The 24,913-nt window shown below is 42.4% G+C and overlaps 1 protein-coding gene across 3 annotated transcripts; it reads right to left on the bottom strand.

Annotated features, from left to right (window-relative positions):
- Positions 1 to 754: 754 nt before the first annotated feature.
- BEND3 (BEN domain containing 3) lies at positions 755 to 22,243 on the bottom strand. 3 transcript variants are annotated; one of them, XM_049818088.1, is made up of 4 exons: positions 21,941 to 22,243; positions 11,301 to 11,345; positions 10,641 to 10,861; positions 755 to 5,649 (listed from the first exon to the last, which is right to left on the bottom strand). In XM_049818088.1, the coding sequence occupies exons 2-4, from the start codon at positions 11,332 to 11,334 to the stop codon at positions 3,397 to 3,399; spliced, it is 2,508 nt and encodes an 835-aa protein (XP_049674045.1). In that variant the 5' UTR covers positions 11,335 to 11,345; positions 21,941 to 22,243; the 3' UTR covers positions 755 to 3,396. The 3 variants fall into 3 exon arrangements, with proteins under 3 accessions (XP_049674045.1, XP_049674046.1, XP_049674048.1); XM_049818089.1 differs by lacking the exon at positions 21,941 to 22,243 and adding an exon at positions 15,819 to 15,894; XM_049818091.1 differs by lacking the exon at positions 21,941 to 22,243 and having other exon boundaries at positions 11,301 to 11,443.
- Positions 22,244 to 24,913: the final 2,670 nt, after the last annotated feature.

The following is a 24,913-nucleotide window of genomic DNA, read 5'->3' on the forward strand; positions in this document are numbered from 1 at the left end:
TAACTGAAAAGAGACAAATGACAAATTTTAAAAAAATGTACCTAGAAATAAATTATATGCATTTTGAAGATAAGAAAAAAACTAGTCACAAACATTTCCTAGAACATGAAACACTTTGGTGGGTGTAATGCATCAGCATAACAACATGGCTGACTTCCAAGTAAAGATTTTTCTCATTTGCAAACTTGTTGATACTGTCAGCTGAATACAGTTAATGGGCAACAAACTGATGCATACCTGATCTCCCTTTTTATGGGCTGTTTTACATCTTTTACAGAACTTCTAAGTAAGAAGTTTTTAATTTTGGAAAATGGGTAAGACACAAAAATATAGTTGTGATATATTACACCGTTTCTTTTAGAAAGCTGTTAGAAGTGGGCTATTCAATGCTTATCCAAAGCTGATACACTTAAACTATAAGAAGTAGACAGAGACACTTGATATTCACCTTAACACGGTTTACTAACCTGAAGAAAAGAACAGAACATTCATCTGTAGGAAGTCAGTATGTGCATGGCTATGTATGTTCCAAACACTTCAATATCTAGCAATCTTCCTATCGCAGCCTCACTTTCAAAATGGTAAGTTTATTCTTTTAAACAAAAAAAGTCTGAAAAAAAAATCTTTTTAAATGGCTGCAGCAAACCAGGGTTTTTTCATTTATGTATTGTCTGACTAGCTAAGGTTATCATCTCAGATCTTAGTAACAGACTTCATAGGAAAAATTTCCTGCTCGTACTCAAGCAATCACCAGACAACATTCCTCTTGTATGAAAATAATATACCTTTAATTTATTTACAAGACTGACCAACTGGATGAAGTGGCTGTACTTCGGGTGCACTGCAACAGCTTTCATTAGTGAACTATGTCACTATTCATATGTCTGTATTTTCTTGATATAAGTTATAAAACATACAATCAAATGAGTCACGAAAGGGTTGTGAAGAGTGAGATAAAAGGAATGTACACAGAAATTAGAAGAGAAAAAAACAAATGAAAATCTTTCTATACCCACTTTCAAAAATGTAATTTTAAAGGGTGAAAATTGGTTTTTCACTTCTTAGTAGATAATATGAATGGACTGATTTGACTTAATGTCAACATCTACAGTAAAAGTCAGTATGTCTCAAATTTGCATGCTAACTAGTAACATCTGTCAATTGTAGAAAAGTTTAATATATATTGAATTCTTCTGGGAACTTCGACATCACTAAGTGGTGAAATGTGTATGACATTAAGATAAGAAAATATAATTATATTTCTTACCTTCTGGCCAGCCATTTGCAACAACAAATTAAGCAGCTGTTAATAATTTCTGTCATTTTATATCTCCCACAAAAGTGCATGTAAAAAATTTCACAGAGGTGCTAGGTAGCATACAATTACAAGAGAAAGTCTTGGTTTCTGATACATTCAATTTGCTAAATTTATGCACTAAAATGAAAGATAAGATGCAGACATTGTGGTATCAGTTCTTTATCTTTGGTAAAATGTTTTCATTTTATTATAGCCATATTTGCTCTGATATCCATTTTGTGCATGGTCTGCTATTATTTAAACCAACAGGAAACATTTAAATGGATATAAACAGTATCAGTGTATTAATTAGTACATTCATGACTTTCTTCATACATTCTTTGAGAATGTTGCTAGCATATGGGGGAAATGAGCAAATGCTACGATCTATTATGATTTACTCCCAGTTTAACATAATACTTTTACTAGTTCTTGCCATTAGGAAAAACGTTTTGCTTTTACAAGAAGGGGATCAATATGACTCTAAGAACAATAAATTCTAAAAATCTGAAGTAAAAATATCAAGTATTTTATACTTTCTTACAAATACTAAAATAGAAAATTACACTGGAACTGAATTTAAATTTGATACTATGACCCACCTAAGTAAACAACAAAAAAGGACCACAGAGAACATCAACAATTGCTTCAAGGTGTTCCAGCAATGGTCAGTAAGCGACCACTGCCTTTACTGTCTTAAAAATCCATGTCTGACTCTCTCTCACCATTTCTATCAGTATTAAAAGAAAAAAAAAGAAAGAAAAAAAAAAAAGAGAGGAAAACTAGTTTTAAAGCAGCACTCTCCAGTGACAATTCATACAGCAAATTCACATTGGGTTCTGGGTGGTCTCTGTTAGGCTTGAACATATTAATGATGCAAACTTAACCATATGAATCTACGTTATACATACACAGTTATGTCTCCAAATAGCTACTAATTACACTAAATCAATTTGGCAAAGTGAGAGAATTCAATATCCCTACACCCGAAATATCCAGATGGTGTTGCATTCACACAAAGAGTAAGTTACATTACCACAGCTCATATGTGGGGACCCTGAAACACTGAATTCCATCACAAAACTAAGCTTGGCACGTACTTTTTATATATGCAATTCAATATGAATACTGGAAACCTTCGGAATCATGATTTTGCTAGAGAGTAAGGTCTAAAATTTTTTTAAGTTCTTGTTTCAGGTCTTTTTGTTGTTGTCTCTGTTATTTTACAAAAAGTGTGGCAAGCAGGCAATGGCAAGACATTCCACGGGTATAGGCTTGGGTCTGTTCTGCTGGCTTTATTCAGACGAGCCATCCTCAGTCACGCCAGCAGTGACACTGGACAAAACAAAAAAAGAACTCACAGGGGCAGGATCAAGCTTGTGGTGTCAGTATTAAAAACAACAACAAAAAACCATTCACATTGTGTCTATGCTTATGTCTCAATTCTTCAACAGTTAATTCTTGATTTTAGAAATAAAACCTGGGTAACAGTCAAAAAGCAAATGACACCATGCTGACCCATTCTTTGACACAATATTATTATTTTCATTATCTCAGTATCATCAAGAACAAAACAAATGTGAAGCTGCAATTACTGTAGAAGCAAAGTCTAATATTCCAAGGATTTCCAATGAACATGGCACTTTCAAATTTAAATTAAGTTTAAATTTCAACCTCCAAATTAACTAACAAGACTCTTTATAAGGGTATAATGAAAAACTGCCCCTGAAGAGCACAATGATTTAAAAAAAACACTTTATCATTAGAAAGTGATAAAAAAGGAAGATGCAGAAATGGGGAGTGGAGTAATACAGCTTTGATACATGTATTTGCACCAGTGAAAATCATGCTCTTAGCGAGTCATTGATAGCTCTGTCACCGATGACTTATAGCTTTTACCCATGTACAAACGTAGTAAGCCGCTTCCCACTGCTGCAGTGCCACATAGATGCAACGCACACATTGAAATGCAACAAACTTAGTGCCTGACTGTCCTAGATGCTGAGCACCCTCAGCTCCCGACAGGCCCCTCAGTCTAAACCAAAGCATAATCCTGATAATAATTTAGTGGTCAAAGTCTTAGGAATTTAAAGAGCCTGTCACTTTTTTGCTTTCTTTGCTTTTTTCAGTATATCACACTTTTTTCTGTTAGGACGCCGGCATCTTTCATCAATGCTCGGTATACATTCATAATGCCATACTTCTTCCATTTTCTCCACAGGGTAAACTGCTTCCACGTAATGACGGATCAGTCTCAGCCTGATAGGATCGAGCTGTTTTTTGTTACAAGCACCTGAATGGTTGTATTGCAGTCTGAGATTCTCCGAAGTGAAGAGTTCGGGAAAGAGTCTTACGAGAAGCCTGGCAGCAAAGTTGCCGACCGACAGGCTCTGCTGCACTATCTCTCTTACCTCCTTATCAGACAGCAAATACAGAGAAGGCACAGGGAAGTCTGGATTAGGAACAACAAGTTCATCGAGTGGTATCTTGCAAAAATCCTTGCTGCTTCTTTCCGGTGGCAGCGGCGGCCCTTCGAATTCTTCTCGAAACCTCTCAGGGTTTATTGCATAGCTGAGAAATTCCCTCCTGTCAGGCCCTGGCACGTGGATTTTCCGTTGCTGTTGGTACGTGCGCCTTTGCTCCGAGTCTCTTCGTCGACACCTCTCGTCAAGCTTCCCAACAAACTCCAATGTCCACACTCTGTCATTCTTTGCTCTGGGGTACAGTATCTGCACATAATGTCGAATTAATTTAATTCTAGTGGGGTCGAGCTGTTTCTTGCCTAAAGATCCACTACAGTTGTATTGCTTCCGTAAGTTTTCATGAGTAAATAGTTCAGGAAATAAGAGAACAAGCAATCGAGAGGCAAAGTTGCCTATGGAAAGACTGCTTTCATATATGCTTTTAATCTGTTCTTTGTTCAACAGGTAATCCGGGACAGGGACATCAAAATCGGGAGGGGGAAAGTCAAGTTTGTCAAAGTCTATGGGTACAAGCCAAATTTTTTTTGAACGTCTGCCAGGTTTTTCATATTCAAAACTATCTTCCACTTTTATGATTGATACATCATCTGGTAAACTAGAAGAATCGTAACAGTCATCTCTCATCTGATCACATTCACTTCCATCCATATACGTGTTTTCAAGCTCATCATTTATTCGCTGAACACATTGCTGCAACCAGGCTTCTTCTTCTTGCACATCTGGAAAGTAAATTTCAGTGTACCTACGGATTATTTGAAGCCGATGAGAATCCAGCAGTTGTTTTCCAGAGTCTCCAAAGCAGTTGTACCTTTCAGTTAATTTTCTGTGGTCAAAGAGTTCTGGAAACAATCTGTGTAACAAAAAAACAGAAAATTCCCCTGGAGAAGAAGCTTCATCTAAAAATTCATTGAGATCCTGAGCATCCAGCATGTAATCTGAGGCAATGGCATTACTCCTGTCCAAGGACAAAGCTTCCTCTTGCTCTTTGTCCTCCATAAAATGAGAGGATTCGACCTGTTCGGTCTCATAAAAACCGGACAATTGCACATTCTGCTGACTGTTTTCCATTTCCCTTTGAGCCCAAAATCTATTGAAAAAATCATTGACTTGAGGCAAACACTCCACCTGCCACACAGCTGTATTCTTCACAGAAGGATAACAAACTTCCACATAGTTACGGATAAGCTGCAGGTGAAGAGATTCAAGTTTCCTTTTGTTGAGAAAGCCGCATGCACTGCAGCTTCTGCTGAACTCATCGTCGCTGAAGAGCTCTGGAAAGAGCTGCACTAGCAACCGGCAAGCTAGGTCTCCACCCGATGTGCTCTGATCCATGATTTGTTTGAGCTCCGCAGAAGTCAGCTGGTACTCTGGGGGAGGCTTGAAGTCTGCAACGGACTCTGCTGGACTGACTTGCTTTTTAATTCTGCTAACCTCCAGAGACAACAGGTCAACTTTACTGTGAAGCTGAGTCATATTGGTGTTGAGGGTGTTAAGCGTGTAAAACATTTTCTGTATCAAAGAATATATATTTGGGTCAGAATCTGAGGTGGCCGCTGTTACGGCAATGGCTGCAGCCGAGTCCCTTTTGCGTTGGTCGTTCAAAGTCCGAAGATGCGAGGGACTGCTGGGGTTGATTTTTTCAAACAACTCATAAGAAGCAAACTGCTCTGCTCCTGGTGGGTTCTTCTTCTCCGTGATTTTGTGTGAGATGCCATAGAGAGGTTTTTTGTAAGATGGAGTGGTTATGTCACTGAAGGATTCTTCTTCACAGAGCCACGATACGTTAGGATTCTTGTTCTTGTTTGGCTGCTCTGCATTTACCTGAGTGGGTGAGCCAGTATCTCTGTTCCTCATGTTTGAAAAGGGGCCCTTTGAATGAAGAAATATTGTATTAGCAAGACTGCCTTAAAAATATTAGCTATAAATATGTGCCCCTTAAGCAGGCACTGTTACATAAATATGCAAAGTCAGATTTTCTCCAGAGGACTTAGTTGTGTTAAATACATCAAAATTAATAAATTCACTAGGAAAAATAAAAATACAGTAATGTATTATTTAAGTTTGTTGTTGGTGTCTTGGCTTATGGCCTTCTCCATGGAATAGAGATGCAATAACAATCCTTAGTACTCTTTACCCACAGAGCTCTAAATACTCTCCCAAATTAAGTATCATTATGCTTCACCTTGCATATGAGGATCCTGGGCTGTAGAGAATTTGGGTGGCAACAAGTCAGCAACAGAGCCAAGAATAGAATCTAGATTTTCTGACTCCTAGTCCTGTGACCTTGCCACTGCCTCCAACAACTGCATTTAATGTTCCAGCACTCTCTTTAGGTTAGCTTTTGAAAACAGCAAAGGCTGTAAGACACCAAAATTATGCTTATTCTCATCTTTCTGATGCGAAAGGTTTATATAGGGTTTTTTTAATCTTTATAATGGTGTACAACTCCTAAAAAGTTCTAAGAATTACTGTAATTTTAAAAAAGTATTCTATTTAAATAATAAAAACTTAAAACCAAAGTGAAAAGCACCTTGCTATGGTCTTTTTAAAAAGGGAAGCCTAAGATTTATTTCTGAAAGGCAGGGAAGTTTAGACTCAGTGGTTTCTAATTTTCTAAATTTTATATAAAAAACAGTAATGAGCTCTTAAGGAATTAATGTTCTCAATAATTACCAACTCTTCCTCATTGTTTGAAATTGGAAGCAAGCTTTTTCATCAACTCACAGCAAATATGCAGGGCTTGGGCGGGTTGGGTTTTTTGCAAACACATGGATATTACAAATAATTCTTAGGAAGTTAAGTAGACACAACAGAATCAAAATCCAACATACAGAATTCAAACATGAGAAAACACTCACAGATTTTAGAGAAGACTGTACTGAAACATTTTGCTTGGCTTGTTCCACAGAACACTAATTAGATAAAAACCACAGAATTTGCATTCAAGTGTTAAAACAAATGGAACACAGACTTGAGGTCTGAGCTGAGAGCTACAAGCAATTTGAAATTCTAGTGAAGACCCCACTACGCCCTACAGTGAGGAGCTTGAATTACGGTTCCTTTCTGAAAAAACAGAACTGTAACACTCATGAAATTAATCTGGTCCCTATGTTCATTCACACTTGGCATCTGCTTACTGCAGTGACAAATTGAATCCAATTACTTTTTAATTTCTAATGCAATGTATACTCAAGAGGCTCAGAAAGAACAAGCTGGTTTCCACTCCAAGTTTAAAAATCAGCAGACTCAATTAAATTGAAGTTGTGTTCCCGCAAGTTCTGGTCTCATTCACATCACACGACCCTACACATGAAACCTCATGTTTTCACATCCAAAGCTGTATGGATGGACAGATGATAAAATGAAAGCATAACACAAAGGCAATATATTTCACAGTGTGCAGAATCCCTAGCCCTGGTGATGCCTAGGGCACCTGACTTCCAGGTCCCATTTAGAAGACTGTCCCTCCAGTCTCACTCATATTAAAGCACACTTGCTATGAGGACAGCGAGGAACCAGAGTCCTGTAACACCACCAGCTATTAAAGGGTGAACTTTAATCCCAGCAAGTGGTATGATATACCCTAACTAAATCAGCAATTTGTGACCTGTAAAATACCAGGACACAAGAGACCGAACTGTGAGCAGACTGAGATGCACATTGCTCCCACCTAACCATAGGCTCCTACGCTGGGACTGAAGTCGTCATACACCACCGATACTTGTCAGTGGAGAAACAGAGGTATTTCTAGATGGTAATAGAGCTCTCCCAAACAGACATCACCTGAAAGAAGGTCATGAAAATCTCCACTGACAGTAAACATAGTTCTGCTCCCCAGTCAGACACTGAGACTGAATTACAGATTTCTTTTTCTGTTTTAGATCAAAAGAACAAAATAAAATTGCAATTCTGGAGAATACTTTTCTTACACTGCTACCTAAGTAGCTAGCTCTTCCATTAACACTCCTGTTTACAGAGAATATTCCAAATATTCCTTCACATACAGAGTATGATTCAATTCCTTTTCTACTAAATAGCTTGGCACGGGCCACCAGTCATCTGTGTTCTTGTCACAACTCCTGTCGTACCTTCTCCCTAATTAATCATATAATAAAACTTGGCAATGTGGGGGTAACTTCTATTAATGCACACCTCACACCCAGAGCCAGGGCAAAGCAATATTAGAATGTGTATTAAACAGCACAAATTCATTGTCTTAAGTATCTTATTGCGCTTCTACAGTGAGTGTTGTGAAAGTTTGCATTCTCGGTTTTGGACGTGGTGCTCTGGAGGAAGAGAAGTGTTCACGCCAAGAACTACAGCAGGTCTCTGCTGTGATGGCAGCAGAACTTCTGCCCTTTCACTAACACAACTCACAGTGTTTGGATCTGGTTGCAGGACAGATTTGGTTATCTGCATTTCAGAAACACATAGTTGGTGTTTGACTAACAGATGACAACACATTTGGGCCTATATTAAATGATTTCCTATTTCAGATGCATTCTCGTTTTCTTTCCTTTTGCTTTTAATTATCTTGTCTTTATACAGTTTCCATCTGGGAACAGCACTATCCACAGCATAAATACATGGCTTTTCATAAATTCTCCAATTAAATTAGTATTTAATATTTTTAATTAGTTTTCTGCAACACTAATCTTTAAACATCAATGTCTTTCAGATAATACTACACCCATTTAAGATGAACAGTTTTAATGTACCATCAAAAAATAAGAAAAAATACTGTTCTATGAGACTCAATGTACGTAAGACAGTGCTGTTTTTTATACTACATTTGCACAGCAAGTTTTTGTATTATATACATTCTTTGAACATTTGCAAAATGCAGTATTTTGGTAAACATTGACCAATATAAGTAATTGTGAAATAGTCTCTCACATTATCTCTGAGTCCTAAGCCAAATTTTAAGTTGTTTAGTTATTGCTCTGTTCAGTGCTGAAGTCCAGCTAATTTATGACCTTTATTATGCTTAATAAACAAAGTCTAAATATCTATAAGAATACAAAGCATAATATTCTAGCGTATGAGTAAAGAAGAATAAATATATGAACAAGAAACACATAAAAAGATTCTATCAAACACATAAGAACTTGGAAATGGCTTGCACAATTTTTTTAAACTTACAATCTGCTACCCTATTTTTTTAAAAGAAAATTAGGGAAAATTAATTTCTGGTTATGAAGTGACAATCAGAATTTTAAAAAAGTTAAATATCTTCTGATAGCAAGTCATTTAGTAATACAATCACCAGCTCAATGGTACAGTTATATAACATAAAAAGTACAGCTCTGCTTATATCATACATAGATACCTATGTGATGTGTAGTAAAAATATACAAGCACAATATTCTCAAAAATAATTAACTTTTTGTCCTCTGTTTAAACAGAAATAGTTAATGAAGTCATCAGCTAAACCAAAATATTGGTATTAGAAAAGTAATTAACTTTAAAAATGTTGTTAGGATCGAGGACTATTTCTGGTTGGTTATTTAACTAAACATGCTGATTCACTGGGGTCAGTCAAGAATGAATTTTCACCATTGTTACTGGGTCACTTTCTGATATTCTAAGTACAAAGTTATAATTCATTTAAAATTAAATTTTAAAATTTATTCAAGGCAAACAGTAAAATCCAAAGCAAGCACAGTTCAGAGACCATTATGAAGCTCTTTTAAGAATCTGAATGTAAGTAAAACAATTGTAAAAAGAGAAAGGAAAAGAAAGAAACCATGTAATAAGATTAAAACCTACCTACCACAGGCATTCAGGGAAAAAACCAGCCCCGAAAAGTCAGAGATGACAGTCAAGAAAAAAAAATAATGAAGAGCTATGGCTAGAAAGGAGAAATGAAATGCACAAATGCAACATGGAATAACTGGCTAGGTAGCAGAACAGCAGAAAAGGATATGTGCGTTAGAGTAGGTCATAAACTAAATATAACCCAGGGCCTGAAGTTATCCGAAAGAGGATGAATTTGAATCTAGGTTATTTTAATAAAGTGCTGAGTGTGAAAAACAGGAGGTCATTATACTGCTTTAGAGGGTGTTATAAGAGATGTGACTATCCAACACTGGACACTACCCTTTCAAGAATATCAAAAGAACAACAAAAATATTCACACCAATTTTCCCATGTGCAGAAGACTTTTCTAGGAACAGATGACCACTGATCTCCCTACTGAAACAAACAAGGACAAAAAGAAACTTGCTCAGTTTCAGCAAAGATTAATGAAAATCTCCAATTGCTAAAGAGGTGAAACACTAGAACAGGATAACAGAAGTGACCAGTCATCTCCTTCACCAGCTGGACAAACATCTGGATTGTCACAAGTGGGATGCTGCACCAGAAGTTGTAGTACATCCTGCTCTTGATACGTTGAAGTCTTCTGCATCCCTGCATTTTTAGCTTTCAAATAATACACAAATCTATACTTGTCTCACTGACATCGAAATCTGTGTCACAGAAAGAAGAATTACAGCCCTGATTCTACCTCTGAGGATCCAGCTGAAGGACTGTATGACATGAGAGGGACTGTAAACAGAGTCATGCTCAGCCAATCCAAATCACTACCTGCTCCTACAGTCCCTTACAAACAACAGAACTATACTTCACATGAATGACCTAATCTATAGCCGTATTGCATAGATATGATCGCTCCCACATTATTTAAAGAAACACCCAGACAAGTAATATGTGCAAACTGGGTTAAGATCAGCCATATTTCCCTCAAACTCATTACTAAAGCAAATCTAGTTAAATGACTTGCATTTTGCTTATAGCAGCAATGAATTCAGCCTATGAAATATGAACAGAAAAATCACAGTCATGCATACAGAAGTCACCTCTTGTGTAAAGCGTCTTTTCTTCACACTGGGTAAGACATCTTGCTGGCTCCCTGAACCATCACAACCAAGTGAGGTCTGTTTCCGTTTGTTGGAATCCTGTAGGCAAGTAACTGCGCCATCCAGTGAGTGTTTCTCAGCAGATCTGGATGTTACTGAGCAGTCTAGGGCTTCATCTTCATTTTCTGTTTCTACTTTCACGCTCGTTTTAGGAATTTTTACTGGAAAAAGAGAAGGTTTAGAAAGATAAAGCACTCCAGAAAACCATGACAACCTTAAGACAATCTTTTGTGTTTTTTTTCTTTTTATGAAAATGTGTTTTGAAGAACATCATTATTTTTTATGACTTGTACAATAAGTGTATGCTGAGGCCAAGCCCAAAGTCAAGTTTTTATTATGCTAGGAACCATTCAGTCATCCAGTCAATGACAGTTTCTTCCCCAAAAAAGGGTCTAAAGTATAAATAAAGTTACAGTAGGAAGATTTTTTTGGAGGGGGAGGAAGGATGTAATCAGTAACAATGGTGTATTTTAGATTGCTTTTTAAAAAACATTAATGTAATTTGTCTTCATCCAAGTGCATTCTTTATCAGGTTACAAAGGCTTTAATTCAACAAGTATTTTTGCCTGATCATAAATTACACAAAGTATAATATTTTACCTTCATCATCATCAGTGATTTCAGCTGAATTCATCTTCTATCTCACTAAAGAACAAAAAACAAACAAACAAAAAACCCAAAAATAATTATCAGCATCTTCTGGAATCAGGAAATACCTACATCCATTTTTATAGTTACTTTTAATCTAAAGCCATTGGGCATTAACAGCCCACAGATAATTTCCAGTCTGTATGCTTGTAGTAACTAGCTATTTTCAGTAAATTCCATGGCCATCTATAGACCTGTCAACACGCAAACTATACTGCAGACAACATCAAGACAGCTAAGAGAGTATTTAAAACTGTATGTCTTTTCCCAATTTGGAGAAAAGTAAAAGTCATTTTAACCTTCTCTGTAAAGTATATTGGCAGTATATAAATGGAAGTTTACTGTATTAAACTCTCCATCCTGTACCAAGTCACTACTTCTTATTACAGTCAAATGTTTTTATATTGTCATTGTGGGTGACCCAAAGTCAAAGATGAAGGAAAACTCATCATAAACTGTAATATATATGCTGGAGTTAAGTTTTCATTTAAAAAATCTTTGATCTTTTGATATGGATTGCATCAATTCAAGCAGAGCAATCTGCAGATCTCCAGTAACTACTTTTTTTCTGTCAGCCTCTAAATATTCTGAGAATGTTTTCTGTAAGGAAAAACAAATATATGTATTATTCTAGCATGATTTTAGCATTACTTCTCACATGAAAGACTCAGCTGTATTTCTGTTTCCTTGAAAACTAATTTTGCAAGTTACTTGGGGGCAAACATCGATCTGCCAACATGTTCCTACAAGATATTCTAAATCTTCTGGAGATCTACAAAGCAAACAACCTAACCAAACCTCACTGACCGTTAAAGGGCACACAGATGCAAACTGACACTCTCAACTAGTAAGCCGGCGACTCGTAAACTGTCACACACCGCTCATGTTCATCTACACACAGCACTATGTTTACTTGGCCCCAGACTATTATTACATTTTCCACAGTTACATTCTTCTTTCAAACAGTTTTCTTTCAACTGTTCCTGCCTACCCTTTAGCCAAGGTCTGAAATCAAGACAGGCTTCTCTCTGGCTGGAGCAAGTGAATAAAACGAATCAATCAAAAGTGTATGTACAGCCCTGGAGTTGGAATTATAATGAAATTTTAAAAAGAGATGGGGAAGAAAGAGAATCTGTTTTGGAGGGGAAAAAAAGTCTCTACCTCTCTTCTGAATAGTGTTGAATAGAATTTTTTTTTTTTTTTAACTCACAATACTGTTAAAAAGCTCTGTAAACACTTGAATGCTGTGTAGCTATGAATTTTTCTTAGGCAGCAACTGATGGCTCTTAATGCTAAGTATGAGATCCCATTCTGGATAAGATTTTATACTACAATGGGTAGCACACCTCCCCAAACAAAAGATGGGAGTTACAAAATCAGCTCATAGTGGGCCGCTCTAGAAGCCAGAATACCCTTTGATGTGCTAATCTTCAACATGGCCCCTATATACAGCCTTGTGAAGGGCATCCTCGAGAGGATAACTTGAGATTGTCTTCATCCTCACATCACCAGAAAAAGTCTCTCTCAGTTGGATGTAGAGCTACTACAAACCCCTTCGATATCTACTCCTTTTACGCACCATAATCCCCTATCTCAGGACTTGCATTTATGAATTGATCCACATATAAATTATGCCAGCTCAACAGGACTATAATAACTTAAACTTTTGCAAACTGTGTAGAGATGTAACAGCATGAAATTGTGGCACACACCTTCTAAACCACTTGATAAGCACTAGTGAGGGTTAATACCAAATCTTACTAACTCAACAGTATTTAATGAATTTAGACACAGCCGCTACAGATCTTTATGAAAAATCCTAAGACAGTGTACTTCGTATAGTACCATCAAAAAGCTACGTTGGGCCTTAAGAAAAGCACGTAGTACTAAATGTTCGTATTTTGCCCTGATATCCCAAATACATTGATATTCGGTGCCTTGATCTTTCTTACACCTTTCCACACCGCACTAGGCTTAGCTCTGAGGGATGTGGTACAAGGCCAACATGTGCCAGTGCTCCAGAGGTGTGACACAGTCTTTTCGTGAAGGCCGGAGGTGACAATAAGCAGATCAGCTGATACTAGTACAGAATATTCTGTAATGGAAATCAAAATGGCTTTCCACATAATCCCAGACTGCTCTATCAGAGCAAAACACTGAAAAATGGTGAACACAGAGCCAGAAGGGAAGACTATAAAGGTAGTGGCAGGCGGAACCACACAAAATATTTAGAAGGGGATATAGGGAATTATATCTTCCTTCTAACTCCTGCTGTTACTGCTATTCAAATAGGAAGAATGCTTTAGAATTCCTCTCAGAGAATACAAGCAAACTGGAAGGAGAAAATAAATGAGGATCTGAAGAGTCACTCTTTAAAGCTGGAAAAAAGTGAAAACTAAAGCAAAGCACATACCCTGGTTAACAATTAACTTTCTAAAGAAGGCAACACCACCAAGACCAAAGCTATCCCAAACTCAGGTCAAATAACATTAAGTCAAAACATTGTTTCACAAATGAAACAAAGTGGTATTACTTAGTCTGAATTATTTTTTTTTATTTGAAAACTGCCAGAATACAATTAAAAGCAAATAGTCAAAACCAGCCTCAGAATCAATGAGGCCTAGAAAGACTGGTCTTCATATTTGAACTCTTTGGTGCCAAACAAAGCATGAGCTGCAACCTTTTCCTTTTGGGAGCCCTACTAATATCTCTCTTCTTATCTGGTTTGCCGCCATCCTTGTGAGATTTGTAAGAACTTAGGTATTCTATGAAAATGAAGCACATATAACAGCTTTTGTCAAGAGACAGGATTCAACTGCCCCTCTTGATCTCCTGCCTCAGTTCCACCTGCTCCCCCAGCCACGCGTGGTGCCCACCTTCACCCTCAGCGAGCTCTTCCAGCTTGAAAAACTTGACAGAAAACAACTCCCTTCCTTCTTTGCCGGGTTACTTCTCTTATAATTCAGACAGGTGAAGGGTAAGGCAAGTAATCGGGCCCGGCTCAAGAGCATGCATGAGGTTTGGGACGGAAAGGAGGAATTGAAATCTCTCTCTCCGTCATACCAGCAAGCCACTGGCTTGGTTCAACCATTTCATGAAACTTCACTTATCATGTTTACACCACCATCTTGCTTCAAAACTGGGTAGCCATGGACTCACAACTGAGTGGTGAGCAGACACAGCGATATCAACAGAGCAATTGTATCACTGCTTCCATAGGATATTAGGGTCTATGGGAAGGGGGAAAGTCTGTGTGTGTGCGTGAGCATGTCCATGCACGTATGCCTGTCTACATAAGGTTAATGGTAATTTTGTTGATTATGTTTAAAGTCCACTAAAGATAAAACATCTCAGATTCTTTAAAATACAGTCTGCAGTGAATCAGTACTTACGAATAATAATTATTGCCTCTGTAGAAAAGGCAGCAGTGTCAACATCTCTTTTGAGGTAGCATTCTGGCCCAGACTGTGGGCGTAAACAAAGATGGAGTAAAAAAGACCTGAGAGAACTTGGGACAAAATAGTGCAAAAAGCAACTGAGTAAGAAATCCATCCAGTAAAGCAAACACCTGACCGTTGTTCCTTGTCACATTGAGTATACAATGTCATATTTCATTCTTACCTTATATGTCTTTTTTCAAAACAGAAGATAAATATATTTATCATCCTTAGCCTAATACTGATTCAATGCTATCTACAGGACAGCAGTTAGCTAGTTCTAGGAAGGAGTGAACACCCTGTGCTGAAGTTGGGAGCCCAGGTCTGCAGCCATGACTGACCGGCAGAGCAACCAGCCTTGGCAGCTTTATCTCGCTGGGATACAGATGGATGCTGCAGTGCATCCTATTTTCTGGTGAAAAGAGGATCTGGAAGGAGGATTCAAAAACATACCAAAGACCTACAACAGCAGCTACGTCAACAGCCAGATCCTGATCCTAATGAAGTCAACTGGCGCTGTAGCCTAAGCATCAGCATGTCTAAATTTTAGCTGAAGCTTCTTCTATTTCCACCTGAATTGGCCAAAAAAATCATGCTTTACAAAATATGAACATAAACCTTAAACTTCAAGTTTTAGGATTTTGCTTGTAAATATTTTGTGAACCAGGTTATTTTAGAAGCATTTTCTCTGGGTTCTTTGGTTCACTAAAAATGAAGCAAATAGCTAATACTCGCACTTTTTCTTCAAAAGACACTCTGCCTTTGATTAACGGCAGTCCGCTTCTAGTACAGTCATTAGCTAAACCTATCTATCTAACGCAGGATAAACAGTAAGATGTGTAGCACTTGGACAAATTCAACAATCAAGGAAGAGGTAAACAGACCCCATCCTCACAACACAAACAATAAATCATTAGATTTTACTGCCTACATTCCATCTATTGAGAACGGTCTTCTTGAAAACAGTATGTAGTTTATAACTGCTATGTAATCAATGTCTCAAAAACTTGCTGACATGTCAGCACGTACTCACCTTCCTCTCTAAACTGCCTCGATAGCTACTAGTGCTGGCACTGTACAGATAACTGTGCTGAGCCACTGCTAGGTGTCATGCCTTTGTGATGCCAGCGCTCACCTGAGAAGACAGAAACATTCCTCTGGGCTCAGCCCTCCAGACCCACCCACACATCTGGACACTTTGGAAACAGCCAAAAAAGATGAGCCAAAAAGGACGGTTTCCTTAGGGTGATTAAAGCTTTGTTCTTCTAAGAGAAGTGAATAAAAATACCTAGATCTGCAATCATGTAAATGAGGATACTCTCCTTTTTAAACTAATACAGGATGAGCCTATTTGCAAAGGACTGACATGATATACAGCATTGTGTCCTCCTGTTTCATGTTAACCTACTTCTAATAAATTGAATATGCATTACAGTTTAACCCTAGACACCAATCTATGTGTGTTTGATTTATGATCTTGTGATTCACAGCAAGATCCAGAAATCCCACTCAACTACCAGCTAAACTTGTAGCTGGTTATAGTGGACTGGTGGACCACATACACAAAACTTTTTGACCCCTGCTGGGACTGCTGCACTAGGAACTCCTCTGCATCTGGCCTACTGGTTAAGATGCCAAGCCATTTTCAGAATGTGCTCAGTACTTTCAGGCTTTCATAGAGGACAGTCATAAATAAGTGTTTCACTTACCAATGGCACAGTGCTTAATTAAAGAGGTACTGGGAGCCAGAAAACCTGGTTGGTTTTGTTTGGTTTTGGGTTTGTTTTTTTTTTTTTTTACTTTCCTGCTCTTTATTTTGCAGCAGAGACAAGAATTCAGGTCCCCAAATCCTAGAAAAGTGATCTAATCACCAGGTTATGGCATGCTGGAGGGCAAATGTGAAGACCAGCAGATCAGACAAGGAACAAGACAGACAGCTCAATGAAGAGACTTAGGACTCCCTACCTCCATCGGTATCACTTAGACACATCCCTCTATTCAAAAGACTTACCAAGTTATGACACTTAATTGTATCATTGTACCATTTTGGTAACGACATTCAACATTGAAATGGTATTACCCGTGGCTAACAGGGAAGCTCAATGCATAGTGCAATGCTGCGAGTTCCAAAGCACGGAAGCATACCTTAAAAAAACCAGGTTTTGGAATGCTTCTCTGTGCATTTAGTGCTAACTACCACCCTGATGCTGCTTCTGCAAGGAGAGCAAAAAATGCGACCCATTTATCAAAAATGTGCCTACCCAAAATATACACTGAAGCCTTAAGGATTTAAAGCACTTAGGTACAAAAGATTTTGTAAGTAAGGGAGCAAATTGCAAATGACAGTCTAAATGCATTTCAGTCTCAAATCATCCAGTATCATGCATAATGCTACTTAAAAGTAGCATAGAAGTGTACCTAGTTACTGATACCTAAAACCAAATTGAATCACAAGCCTAAATTAAACCATTCCATGAGGTGTGTTCTCCTCCTATTTACCACCTAACAATTACTCACATGTTGGCCTTGGAGGATGCTTTCCCCACCTGTCTTATGATTGCGAACATCGTAAAAGTACAATGCAAAGAGAAAAGCTCTTGCTGATAATGTAAGATCAAGGCAGTTCTCTGCCTTTGCAATCATTCTGAAAGAGAGCCTGATTGATCACTTTCAAGTTCTGACTTAAAAACAAACGAACAAACAAAATCCACCAGAAAAAAATATTGTTGTTCTGCTGTTTGTAACTAAAGAAGTAACTCTGCAAACTCTCGTATCTAATGTAATACGTTGTGACAACTGAAGAAAAAAAAGAGCATGAAAACCATGTAGAAGAGCATAAAAGTGCACACATGCTGTATGTGGAAACCAATTCTTATTTCTTAACACTTGTTAATTATAATTACAAATGTAAATGAATCATTGTCTTAACTAATATACTTTAATGCAATAAGAATGCCTGTTATCAGTTTCATAGAAGTTTGCTATTTATAAGTGAAATGCTTGTACAACATTGTACTGTTCAGTTCATTAATGCACAATAAATGTGTAGATGCTGCTTCTTGAAGGCACACCAGCCCACTAAATATTTTAGCATCTTCGTGTAGGTTGGAAGGAATGTCTCTAATTCTTCATTATCGACTATAAGAATGTTATTAAAAATATAGGGGTTTAGACATTATGTACTATGAGATGTTTATTCCTTTTAAAGCCTCATGGTGGTACATTGCTTCATATAACAAACTCAGAGGCTTCAATGAAAAGTATTCTATTTGAGTGTCATTTGCTTCTGAAGAGGTGAATTGTTCTTTACAGTTTGGTCAAAGGATAAGATACAGGCATTTGCTAGTAACATTAAATATGTGTTAAAATAGCGTATGTGGAATAAGCTGCTCAATTCCCTCGCTTTCAGCATGCAGTGAGACAAGATACAGCACTCCTCTTAAAGTGCAGGTAACCTAGTAAAGTTAAATAAATGATGGGAGTTCCAAAAAAGCAGATATTCTGAGGAGGTAACATTGGCTAAATTTTACAAGATCTGTACATGGAACTGCTGTTTAACAGCCAAAAGCAGCACCTCCTCTTACACACGCCTTCCTGTAACAGGACTTTATCACAAAATTGCAATGGTGTTATGCTACATAATCAGAGTGTGGTTTACCCAGAGCCAACCAAAACTATTGTATATATGTACATTAATCCTCAGCAAGGGACAATGATTAATCAATCTAGTAGTTAGACACTCACCGGACAGGCAAGTGTCTGAGGTCCTGCTCCTTGTCTCTGGGTCTCTGCCTGTATTTCATATGAAACGCACACTGGATAAAACACAGAAAGCGACCGATGCTTCCCAAGGGAAGCCCAGAGTCTTGAAAGCTGGTGTGGGTAGGTGGAAGTAGTCCCGTCTTGTTCAGCAGGTGAGCGGAGGGCTGCTCTAACCACCTCATGACAGCACAAAATATTGTCCCTTGTGATGTTTCAGAAGAATGATTCCTGCACAACTCTTTGAAATAACGAGAGCAAACACCCATTCTCAACGCGCAGCCCTGCAGTCCCAGGAGGAGACGGGACTGAAGGCAGGCGCTTCTGCTCGGGATACCCAGGAGCTGCCCCTGCTTGGGGCGTGCGTTGCTTTCCAGGCTGTCTCTTGGAAAGCTCTCTTGCTGGGCTGTAGAAAGCAAACCTAGAGAACTGCGAGTTCTGGGTTCTGCTTGGGGTGCCAAGTAATCTGCATCTTTTACTTCCTAGCTGTAAGCACTGGGTTCAATAATTTCAGTATTGCAGTTATCCTCGGGGTACATTTGATTCCTCCAATTTGTAAAAAACAATGCAACTCAAATTCAATTCAACGGAATTACACATAAATACCACTCCAAAACTGAGCCGTAAAATGTATTTCTTAGAGGCAATGTTTGCCTTCTATTCAGTTCTAGGGGCCAGTGATTTGACTTTACGTATTATAGAATTTTGACAAGGCCTTCTCAAAAAACCAAAACAATGCAAATTTTTTTTCCTGGACTTTTTTAACATTTTCATTAATATTTTAGTTTTCTATTTAAGTATCCTTCTATTGCTGAAAACCTCACCACCACACTCATTGCTACGATGTTCAGAATAAGCAAATAACTGGAAAGGGTCACTGTCAGTATGTATGCTACCTGAAACATTACTTACTAATGTTACAAGTTACACCTAAAACTATTACAACGGACAGAAATTGGAGAGGGAGGGGGAAATCTGTGTTGTTTGATTTGTACAGCTGACTGTACTCTGTATATATTTAGTCAGGTTTCCTTCTAACTTGTGACTTTTCTGAGCAAAAATCTGGAAAAGGCTTGGAAATTACTTGAAAAGGCAGCAGGCTGAAGAAGTCCGACACCTGAAACCACCTTAATTAAAAAAAAAACCCAAAACAACAGATAATTGTTTCAAATTGACTACCCATCCTAGAGAAACTGGGAAATAAGAATGTTGCCTCAGTTAACTGAACGATGAGTAAAATTTAAGTAGACAATATAAAGAATACTAAAAGCAGATGCTCTGTATTCTATCAATTTTGGAATAGTAGGGTGCTGCTAGTGACCCAAGAGTGGAGCTTCTGAGTAAAATTTATTCGTGATATCCAGTACTGACACTTGAAAGATCAAATACCTTAGAAAACAGCATTCCAACATTACAATCATGTTCTGACTACAAATACATGTATAACAAGTTCTAAAACTATGAAAAAATATTTTTAAAAGAACCAGCAGATGTTGTTGGAAACATTACCCTCACGGACAATAAAATCCCTATACTTAACATAGTTTGAAAACCTCCTTTGCTGCCCTGTGGAGGAGGACAGGAAGCCTCAAGTCTCCACTGAAGCCAGCCTGCAACAAGGGCGTTTTGCCAACAGGACTTACAGGGCATGTTCTCAATTTGTTTTTTTTTTTAAAAATTTCATTTTAGTTACATCTGCAGATGCAGTTTAAATTAAAAAAAGAAAAAGAAAAAAAAAGAAAAAGAAAAAAAAAGAAAAAAAGTCACTCAGTTTTCCCACAAGGTGCTGAAGTTTTTTCAACTCGTCTCCCGTACTTTATCAAACACCGACTTAATCTTGCAGTGGTCAGCAAAATACTACCCTAATTTATTTCCAGCATCAATGCATCAATTTGGTTTCCCTTCGATCAGGTGTTTTCGCCCGGTCTATCTGAAACATTTGGTTTCCCCCAGTGCTTCATTCTCCCTCCTCTCGTTCTCTGCTTTTATTTTAAAGTACTGTTCCACCTGAACGAAACTTCGTACAGGCGATTTAAAATCTCCTCCAAACCGCGCTCAGCTTTATTTTTATCCGCCGGACTCATCTACGCTACGAAAACGCTCAGCAAAGATAAGAAGTGCAGCTGGTCCAGCGCCGAGTTTGATTTAGCAGGAGAGAAAAGCAAAACGTATCGACGTATACCGGCAACTATTTGTTTTATTCCACGCAATCCCTCATCCGATGACTCGGCAGGTACCCGCCAGCAGCAGGGAGAAGGTTTCTCCTTCCCCGTTCGCACGTCCCGGCCCCGGGGGTCGGGCACACGCACACGGGGGTTTCACGGGCGGCACCGCCACCCGCGCCGCGGGGCTGCCACAAGGAAGGCTCCGTGGTAGCCACCTCACGGCCGCCGCTGGCCCGCGTTCCGCCGGTCCAGAGTCTGTTCCCTTCTGTTGACAAAGGGCCGGGTGGACGCGCCGCAGGGGAAAGTAGGGCAGAGGCAGCGGGCGATGCGGGCGGCTCCCCCGCCGTGACCTTCCCCGGTCCCCTCAGCGCACGGGCCACCGGGAACCGACGCGGGTTACCGCAGGATCACACACCCCCCCCCCCCCCCCGCTCGACGCCGGTTGTGCCACGCGGGACCCGACCCCGGCCCTCGCTTCGACAGGGCGCGCGGCCCCGCCGGCTCCGGGCGAGGGGGGGGGGGGCGGGGGGGGAACCGGTACCAGGAGGCGGCAACAGCCCCCACTGCCGGGGCTTCCCCGCCCCCGCGCCGCCGGGGCTCCCCGCGGAGGACAAGGGGGGAGGGGGTGGGGGCGGCGGCCGCCGCCACGTGGGAGCGGCGCGTCGGCGCGGCCCCGCCCGGAGGCGGGGGCTGCGGTGAGGGACGCCCCGCGCGACCCGCACGCGGCGGCGAGGGGCTGCTTCCGCGGTCAGACCCACGAGCCCGAGGCGGCGGCGGCGGCGGTTGGCGCTTCCGGTCCGAACCCTGCCCGGGCGGATCTATGTGGCCGGCGCGCAGGGGAGGGGGGGGGGGGGGGGTGGTAAGGTGAGTCTGGAGGCGGCGGCGGCGGCGTGACCGTTCCACTCTCCGCTCACCCGCCCCTTCCCCCGCCCCGCAGATGGAGGCACCCGGGCCTGGCGCGCGCGCCCTCGCGCGCCCCGCTATAGCAACGTTCCAAGCAACGAACAAAGAGCCCCCCCCCTCCCCCCCGCAGCCCGCGCCCCGCGGCGGCGGCGGCGGGTGCCCGCGGCTGCCGGTCCCTCGCTCGCTGGCGCGGTCCGTGTCCCCGTCCCCGTCCCCGTCCCCCCCCCCGTTCTTCCCCTACCCGCCGGGGCGGCGCTCCCCGCCGTGGGCTGCGCGGAGCGGCGCCCCTCCCGCCGCCCCGCCGGCGAGCGGCGGCAGCGAGACTTACCTCGGCTCCACGCGTGGGCACGCGAGCCCCGGTACGGCGGGGAGCTCCCGGTACGGCGGGGGCGGCGGGGGCGGCTGGAGCGGCCTCCGCTGGTGCCCGCGTTTCCCCCCCCCGCTCTTTGTGTGCGAGGGTCCGCGCGCAGCGCTCTCGCGTGACGTGACGGGACCGTGTGTCATTTCCGCACAAGGACACTGAGCCCCGAGCCGCCGCGGCCAGCGCCACCCGCCGCCCCGGGGCAGGGGCAGAGGGGGGAGGAGCAGGCCGCTCTCCCCCCTCCCCCTCCTCCCCACCCCACCCCCCCCCCCACCCTTCCCGGCGCTGCCACAGGGAACGCGCGGTTCCCACTGGAGACCCCCCGCGCGCCCCCGCCCCCGCCGCGCGCGCCCCGCCGCCCACTCGGAGCCGCGCGGGCAGCCCCACCGCCGGGCGCCGCCCCCGCCGTCCCCGTCCCCGTCCCCGTCCGTCCGTCCGTCCCCCCCCGCCGCGTTCCCCCGCCCCCGCCGCCGCGGCGGGCACGGCCGCACGTGGGCCGCGGCTCGGGGACGGCGACCGGCCGCGACGGGGACCGGGACCGGCGACATCGACCGGGGACGGGGCGGGCTCGCTCGCCGCAGGCGGCCGCCGCCTGGAAGAGCGGCCCCGGCCTCGCGGGGCCGGGTGTCTCCGCCGGTCGCGGTCTCGCGTGGCGGCGCCCGCCGGCAGGCGCCGCGGCGGCCCGCGCACGTGCACGCGGGGAGGCGGTGGGGGCGAGTGTGCGCGTGCGCTGCCCGCCCCTGCAGCCGGGCGGCCGCGGGGCGGGGGGAGGGAAGGGGAGAGAGACCGTGACCGCGCGCGGCCGGCGGCCGCGGCCGGCGGCCACGGCCGGTGACGGGAGGCAGCGGGCACGAGGCCCCGCGGCCCCGCACCGCCGGGGACGGCGCGCGCGCGCCGGCCGTTACCCGCCGCGGCCGGAGGGGAACGGCCCGCCGCCCGCCCACCCATCCACCCACCCACCCACTCGCGTCTCGCCGCCCCGCGGCGGAGGGGGGCGAGGGGGAGACAGCCGGGACCGCCCGGTCGTCCCGAGCCGGGTCGTCCCGTCCCGTCCCGTCCCGTCCCGTCCCGAGGCAGCGGCGGAGCCGCGGCCGGCCGAGCGGAGGGGGGCTGCCGCGGCGGCTGCCGATCCGGCGGCCGCACCTGGCCGGGCGCTGGGCGCCGGCGGCGGAGCCCGTCAATAAGCGGTCACCCCGTAGCGGCCGTGAGTCCCCCCGGGGCGGGCACCGGGCGGTGCGAGAGGGACGGCGGGGAGGGTCTCTCACAGAAACGGGCCGGGGCGCCGGCCCGCGGGGCTTCCCCGCGAGCGGCCAGGAACGCGGCGGCGGGCAGCCCGCGCCGTTTAGGTGAATTTCTGCGTGAATTGCCAGCAGGAAAGGCCGGCGTTTGGTGCCATCTTAGGCTTAAGCCTATGCTTGGGGGTGGGTGGGTGGGTGGGGGAAGTTAATTCAGTAAGTTGGTTTAATTCACATCCAAGCTTAAGGAGTTTATGCTCTTTTCCTGCACCGCTGTTTAACAAGAGACCGTTTCCGTGCCTCACGTTTGGGGGGGGGGGGGGGCGGATGGCAGCAGTGATTTCTAAAACAGATCGCGTTCTTTTTTAATTAAGTATCCTTGTAGATTTTATCTTACCTGAATTTGACAGGACCACGTAAGCCATTACAGTAGTCTGGCAAATCGTACGTGCCCTTTCTGCTAACAGCTTCTAGAAAAACCGTCTCCCCAAAGACTGAAAAAAATAAAAAATGTGGGAGAGGGGACTCCAGTTTTGTAACCTATGGCCAGTTATGGCAATTACATTTTTTGGCTATATGTAACGACTCTGAAATTAGCAACATACCCAACTTGACAGCTTTTCGTGAGATGTTTTACTTGCACAATAAACTCAGCTGGTGCTGCCATTCCCGTTGAATAGATTCATTTTGCCATTTAATAAAAGCACACAGCCGAGTGCTCTAATTGTATTGTAATTGTTTCACGTCTACCAGTGTGAAAGGAGTTAAGTCGAAAGGTGCTTATAAAAGGTGTTTATTATAAAATAAATAGGCGAGGATGGCTCCTGCCACGAGGGGTGATGGATTCCCAGCATGAAGGATGTATCAGCTAGAAGTAGCAAGGCAACTACACACCGGGCAAGAGGGAAGTAAATGTGCAGGTAGAACACATGAGCTCTGAGCACTGCTGTAAATTGAAGAGATAAATCTTTTGTGTGTTAGCTCTGAAACTGCATTTCACTATAAGAAGCCTACTTTTTTTTTTTTTTTTTTTTGTAAAAGCAAACACAGAAACATGCAAGTCAATTGAGAAATAACTGTCTGAAAAAAAATCTCAGATTAATCTTCTGACCCATAAATAACTCAGCACTTTCCTAGATACTTCCTATTTCCTTAGAACGGAACAGTACAGAGTGGCTCTGAAAATAAAAAAATCCGCACCGTTTCAGATTTTCGGTGCTTCCTTTAGAAGCAGTTCTCTCAAATTTCGTTCTTGCACTTATGTCGCTCTTCTAAATTTGGCATTTAGGGCTTTGGGCATGTTTACAGTGTCATATTCCATGAATAATCCTAACAGATAATAGTTTGTTGATTTTAACTTTGACTGCTCTTTTTATTATTGTTATTAATAGACAGCTGTTCAAAGGAGCCCTTAAAAGCAGGAACTACTAGCATTGTAACTCCTCCGATGAATCACTTCAATGAAGGATACGTTTTATTAACAAGACAAGTGTTCTGCAGTTAGCGGTTCATTCACACTTTAGAGATAAAGAGCACTTCCTGATAACTTTTCTGTTAGCAGTATGGAGACTGAAGTTTATGGTACGATTTGCCCTCTGCCGTTATTGTAAAGCTAATTGAAGGTTTACTTAAAGGGTACCGTGTTTTAACACCTGGCCCAGCTGCTAAGTAGTGCTAGATCTCAGTTGGATTTTTTTTACTTGAA

The sequence above is a fragment of the Accipiter gentilis genome, chromosome 15 (assembly GCF_929443795.1).
Source record: "Accipiter gentilis chromosome 15, bAccGen1.1, whole genome shotgun sequence".
Classification (NCBI taxonomy): Eukaryota; Metazoa; Chordata; class Aves; order Accipitriformes; family Accipitridae; genus Astur; species Astur gentilis.